Raw genomic sequence first — 6194 nt, 5'->3', positions numbered from 1 at the left:
TTTTAATGGTGTAAGATTGGTGTGAGATTTTACTCAATAACTCACTTTTTTTTTGCTGATTATATGCTGACCAAAATTTAAAAAAATTGTTTTCTTAGTTCAATTATTATCACGAAAGTGATAACCAACTCTACATTGCATAATTTTTTTTTTGTAGTGAAAAAATAATTGTCCATTACCAGCATAAAAGGTTTACTGTATGACTAAATCATTAGTCTACCTTATAAATATCCTAATATTTTAAATATTTTTCGCCCAACTTTATTCATTATGTTTAAAGTTTTTACTAATTTAAATATCATTAAAATTTTTTACAAGTATTCCTACCACCGTTCAAAGAGTGGACTGGAGCACTTTGAGAAACATTCAGATCGCAATATTAAGGACCATTTTCACCTTTTTGATTTCAGGTAATATTCCAGAATAATTGCTCCCTCAGCTACTCTGTAATTTTTGTCCTTGTTTAGATTTTAAATTATGAGCCTTGTAAGTATATTAATAAAGGAAATAACGTTACAATAATTTTTTAACCTTTTAAATTTACTCAATTCAAATTAGATCAATTTGAAAGGTTAAAAAATTAGTGACAGATAATTCTAAATTTTGGTCATGGCATCAGCTGACGAATATATCAACAGTATTCTTTTTAATAAATTGCAATAATCGAGAAATGGATATATTAGCTAGGAACACTTTTCCTAACTAGGATAATTTACAAGCAGGATTAGACGAGAGGGTTGTTAACCAAGCAGAGTCACTAGCAGTAGCTTCGTCATTATCATTCCTATGCCAACTCCAAAGTGCATGTGATGCATTAAATACCTCCAATATTCCATGCCCAAAGCTAGCCTCCCTGAATATCGATATGTCTGGCTTCGGATCTATGTAGCTGTCAACATAAAAATCAGAGACAATTTATTATAATAAATACCCAAAGTCATGATCAATTATTATTGTGCTTGCTGGCTTAGATTTAGAAGTGAATCTTGAGTTTCAAAAATCCATATTGTTAATAGGCGGAAAAGAAAAGAAGTCAAAATTGTATTTACTTGGTAGCAAGGCCTTCACGGTTTCCACCATCACCAATTGTTATATGCACTGGACCACAGTTGTCAGCTTTGTCTTTATAAACTCTCGTCTGAAAATATAAAACAAAAAAGTCATTTCATTTTAAATTCTAGACGTTAAATCACAATAAAGCCTTGAGTACGAAGAATATAATAAGATTAAAATACTCACAAAGCGCTCATAAGCATGAACATGTCCAGCAAAAACAAGATCAACACGAGCTTGGTAGAGCAAACCTTCGAGAGCCGCTTTCATGTTGACGGATTCCTTCTCACCCTGATGAGCTTGGTTGGAGTTATACCACGGCGCGTGGATCAACACCACCACCCAAGGAGTCTTGGACCTATCGACCTTCTTCAAGTCCCCCTGAAGCCATTGGTACTGCGAAGAGCCAGCCTCAAAATCAGTATAGGAACCCAACATGATGACGTGGACACCACCGGCCACGTCGAAGGAGTAGTAGAGGTTGGAGTCAGAAGCGCTCTCCTCGTAGGGCATTCGCCACCTGGCATTGAAGGCTGTGAAGGGCTCGCTATGGATGATGGGAATCTTCTCAATCTCATGGTTCCCTTGCGTCACCATCCATGGACGCTGGCTCGCTAAGGGCTCAACCAGCCGACCGTACGAGTCCCATAGCTCTTGTACCATATCTGCGTAGGCTAGGTCACCTGCTAGTAGTAGCATATCGTAATTTGACTTTTCTATATGCTCTAACGTTGACTTTGTCCATTCTGTTTGTCCAAGATCACCTAAACAGATAAACATGTATCGTATCTATATCTAGTAGTTGTAAAAAGAGTATTTATTTTGAGAACACCTAAAAATGACTTACCAGCAACTGCAAACTTGATGGGAAATTGAGAGGGTGGAGTCTTGAGCTGGTAGGTTCGGCTAGAAGGTGGATCACCCAAACGGTAGTAGTAGACACTGTTGGGCTTCAGTGGCCCAATTACCACGTCATGAATTTCTCCAGATTCATACAAGGTATAATGATATGACGAGGTAGAACCAGTTTCAGAGAATGCGCTTGTAGAAGAAGGAGATGGGCCGAATTCAACTTTTGCTGGGCCTGAGTTGCTTGTGATCCATGATATTCTCATCTTATCTTGGCCCACTTGAGATATATGTACCTTTAACGCCCACCAAACTTACTAATTAGGGAACAACGATAAACATTGGAAATTGTATGCACAATAATAATAATAATAATAATAATAATAATAGGAAAAGTATAGGGTACCAATATATTATCTGCCAACTTATTACTAATAATAATTAATTATTATATTTTAAATACATATATAAAGATACACATTTAAAAAATATATTTATAAAGACATTTTTATTAAACACAATCATAAAAAAGATATTTTTATTAGACACATCCACAAAGACACTTTCATACAGTTATAAATAAAAGTTGGAAAAAGTTGGCAAAATACTATTAGTAACGTAACGGGGTTGATAATAATAATAAAAGGAACATTAGCTACAAGGCTATAAAATATATTTTGTATAAGTTATGTATTCTTTTAACAAGAGAGTAATTTTTTAATTAATATCAGTTAATTTTTTAAAAAATAAACTACTATTTTTATCTATAAAATTTTAATATTGAAAAATATACTCATAAATAAACAAAACTAATTTTGTATTTTTAAAAGACGAAAAGGTTTAGAGTATTTGACAAATTCAAATGAATAAAATTAACTTTTAGATACTTTTATCACATAAAAATCATCTTTTACATAATTAATTTTATTCATTCGTAGTTAATATTATTAGTGTTTTAAAGTTTCAAGGTTAAAAAGAATAGTTTACTCTTAAAATATATTTATCTTTTTTACCTACTATTCAAATGATCTTTAAACAAATAAATATATAATTAGATAACAATCTCAATTTTCTTTATAGAAATGTCTTAAAATTAAATTTTAATAACATAAATCTTTAAACAGCAATAGAAAACGAACCAAAAACTTGAGGAGAGCTCCAGCGAAAAACAAATAAAAATACAAAGAATAATTCTATAAAGGTAAACGTGAAGTTGATATCTGAAAACTGTTAGATGAAAATTTAGTCAAATCAGTCAAATCATTTAACGGCTCTCAGGTATCAACTTTACGTGAAATCGACTGCATCTGAGTTTTTTCCTTCTGTAATAGAGAGATTTCTATGTGAAAAAGACGAAAAATAGTGTATAAATTTATTTTAAAAATTAATAAACATAAAAGAACAGATTCTCATAAAAAAAATATCTATCTATGAAAGTAACTCCTCACCTCTTCGTTATTTTTTCTCTCCGTGTTGCATGCATCAAATACAAAAATGGTATTAAAATCCGTAAACTAAAACTGCGGTTATGTGATCCACTCCGTATACAACAATGGTTTGTGTTGATAAATTGTCCTCACAGAACAATAATCAATTGAGGAAATGATACCAAGAAATGTTTAATGACAGCTTTTTTATTAAAATCTTTTCACTAGAAAATAAAAATAAGCTATGTTTTGACTTATTTTTAATAAATATGCTTCGAGATAATATATATTATTTTTTGTTTTCTCAAATAATAATATAAAATATGTATTTTATTAATATAATAAATACAATTGTTTTTAATATTATACAATATGATAAAAAATATTTTAATTGCTACAAAATTATATAATTTTATCTTTCATAATTAATGATAAATGTTAAAAAATGAAATTAATATTACGTTAATAAAATATATTTTTATAATAATAATAATAATTATTTTATTATTATTATTATTATTATTATTATTATTTTATTTGAAGTAACCAAAAAATTATATCGTTAATATGCATATATGTAATTTCAAGTAAACGTAACTTATTTTAATAAAAAAGAGTAAAAAAATTTTAATTAAAAAAATAAAATTATACGTTATAGATATTTAATTAAAAACAAAATGGCGTCCTAAAAAATTGATTCTATCTTTAGTATCCATAAAAATTCCATTAGGACATTTGTAATTATTATATAAGATAGATGCGTCAAGCCAATAAAGTATAGCAGTAACATCCATTATATTTTAGGATTTCTTTCCCATTTCTATTATATATGATATGATATCTACTCTTGAAAACGGTACAAAATTAGGCAGATAATAACAATGATTTTTATTATTTTCATAATGTGACAGCGTACACATTATTCGGTATTTGGGTGCAACAATCCATCACCCACAAGTCACAATTCACCACTCCCCACGACTTCCCCAACCAAATTGATAACCGCATCATCATCATCATTTGATTGTCTTCTTCACCTAACTATACTTACATACACACCGTTAATCGGGAAATTTTATGAAACTACGATCTACACCGACAGAATAGTAGCAATTAATGAAGATGATGATGCTGCCATTCATCCATACATATATTTATCGCGACAGATCCAAAAAATAAAATTTTTATTTCATTAAATTCATGACCAAAATGCAAGCAATAACAATATTCAAAGTTACACACTTGTATGTATGTATGTTTGCACATACACAAAATTAATTTAATTTATTAATTAAAACTTGAGTAGTGAGATAGATTAGAGTTTATTACCTGTTCTGGTGAGTTGGAATCATCATCGTCATGAGGAACAAAGATGGTTTTACGAACAGGAGGCCTAGTGTAAGAACAAACGACGCCGTTTAATTCAAATACTCCGATGAATAACACCACCATCTGCAAGAGACGCATTTGCATCACCATCCCCATCTTACTGAAATTATTGATGAGTAACTGCAACAGATCAGATAGATATATATAAACTACTGTTGATATGAGAAGTGGTGGGTGTAATTGTTATTTATTAAGGAAGAACAAAACTAAGGACGGTGTCACGTACACAGCGCAAAAACAAATTATATATATGATGATGATGATGATGATGCCTAAAATATTTTACCTTGTCCAATATATATAGCTGTACAATGAAAAATATAATAATTATTTTCAGAATTTAATTAATGTTTGGTGTCTCTGTTTTCATACGAGGAAACTATTCAATTATGTGTCGAGTGTCAACCCTTCAACGTGGATGTGTCTTTTGGCTTACCCCGGTTCATGAAATTAAAAGGATATTCTCAGCATATATATGGTCTCTGTTAATATATCTATATTAAACGATTGGTTGGATCTATTCTATTTATTATATATTATTAATTTTATAATTAAAATATCTTCTATATCATTTTTTATAATTAAAATTATTTTTTTTAAAATAAAAAGTTATCTCTTCTCTTTTTTATTTTATCTCATTCATTCATTCATTTTATCTCTCTTATATAATATTATTAATTTTTAAAAACTAATTATAAATTTAACAATTAAAATATACAACATAACATTCTCTAATTACAACAAAAATTAAATTAAAATATTAAAATTAAAATTAAAATTAAAATATAACTATATTATATTACTTATTTAACAACTAAAATATGTCACATGGCACTCTCTCATGCATTAAAATTGAGATGAAATATTTTTTTCAAAATTAATAAACTCTCTTCTTTCATCTTCTTATCTATATCTCTCTCTTTCTCTATTTCTCTCTACTATTCTCACTCTATATATAACATATAATTTCTATTTTATATTACTAATTTGACACACCAAAATATGTAATGAGATATTCTTTTATTACAATTAAAATAAAATTTTTCTCTTCAAAATTAACAAACTTTCTTTCTCTTTTTTTTTTTTATCTTTCTGTCTCTTTTCTCTCTCATTCTCTATCTCTCTTTACTTTTCTATTCTATAAAAAATAGAATTAATAAAATAATATAATTAATATAAATTCATAAAATTAGTAGAAATACATTAAATTTATAATTAAATATAATTAAAATATGATCCTGTAATATTATTCACATAAAATATATTATTATATGTATACCTTTTAGTATTTTTTATTTAATTTCAAATTTTTACTGTTTATTCTAATCTATATTTTTATTTCTCTTTTCTCTTTTTATATATAAAAATATAATTAGATTTTAGTATAAAAAATTATATTAATAATTATAAAATTAATTCAAAATCAATTTTTTAAACAATTAAATTTTGATTCTAATTAATTAATTATTAATCACA

The 6194-nt window shown here is 27.9% G+C and overlaps 1 protein-coding gene across 4 annotated transcripts; it reads right to left on the bottom strand.

Annotated features, from left to right (window-relative positions):
- Positions 1–591: 591 nt before the first annotated feature.
- On the bottom strand, positions 592–5145 carry LOC112754502 (probable purple acid phosphatase 20). 4 transcript variants are annotated; one of them, XM_029294153.2, is made up of 6 exons: positions 5005–5145; positions 4659–4818; positions 1901–2198; positions 1240–1817; positions 1050–1138; positions 592–889 (listed from the first exon to the last, which is right to left on the bottom strand). In XM_029294153.2, exons 2-6 carry the CDS (start codon positions 4812–4814, stop codon positions 703–705), a joined length of 1308 nt encoding a protein of 435 aa, XP_029149986.1. In that variant the 5' UTR covers positions 4815–4818; positions 5005–5145; the 3' UTR covers positions 592–702. The 4 variants fall into 4 exon arrangements, with proteins under 4 accessions (XP_029149986.1, XP_029149985.1, XP_025657944.1 ...); XM_029294152.2 differs by having other exon boundaries at positions 4659–4838; positions 5005–5139; XM_025802159.3 differs by having other exon boundaries at positions 4659–4838; positions 4945–5005.
- Between the last annotated feature and the right edge of the window lie 1049 nt (positions 5146–6194).

Source organism: Arachis hypogaea, chromosome 16 (assembly GCF_003086295.3).
Source record: "Arachis hypogaea cultivar Tifrunner chromosome 16, arahy.Tifrunner.gnm2.J5K5, whole genome shotgun sequence".
Taxonomy (NCBI): domain Eukaryota; kingdom Viridiplantae; phylum Streptophyta; class Magnoliopsida; order Fabales; family Fabaceae; genus Arachis; species Arachis hypogaea.
This window is presented reverse-complemented; position numbering and strand designations above follow the sequence as displayed.

Bases quoted from the DNA above. Each gene is read 5' to 3' on its own strand.
- LOC112754502 (XM_029294153.2), bottom strand. From the start codon at position 4,814: ATGGGGATGGTGATGCAAATGCGTCTCTTGCAGATGGTGGTGTTATTC. The intron at 2,199-4,658 runs GTAATAAACTCT...TGGGCGTTAAAG, and splicing joins ATTCCAACTCACCAGAACAG to GTACATATATCTCAAGTGGG. The intron at 890-1,049 runs GTAAATACAATT...TTATGTTGACAG, and splicing joins CGTGAAGGCCTTGCTACCAA to CTACATAGATCCGAAGCCAG.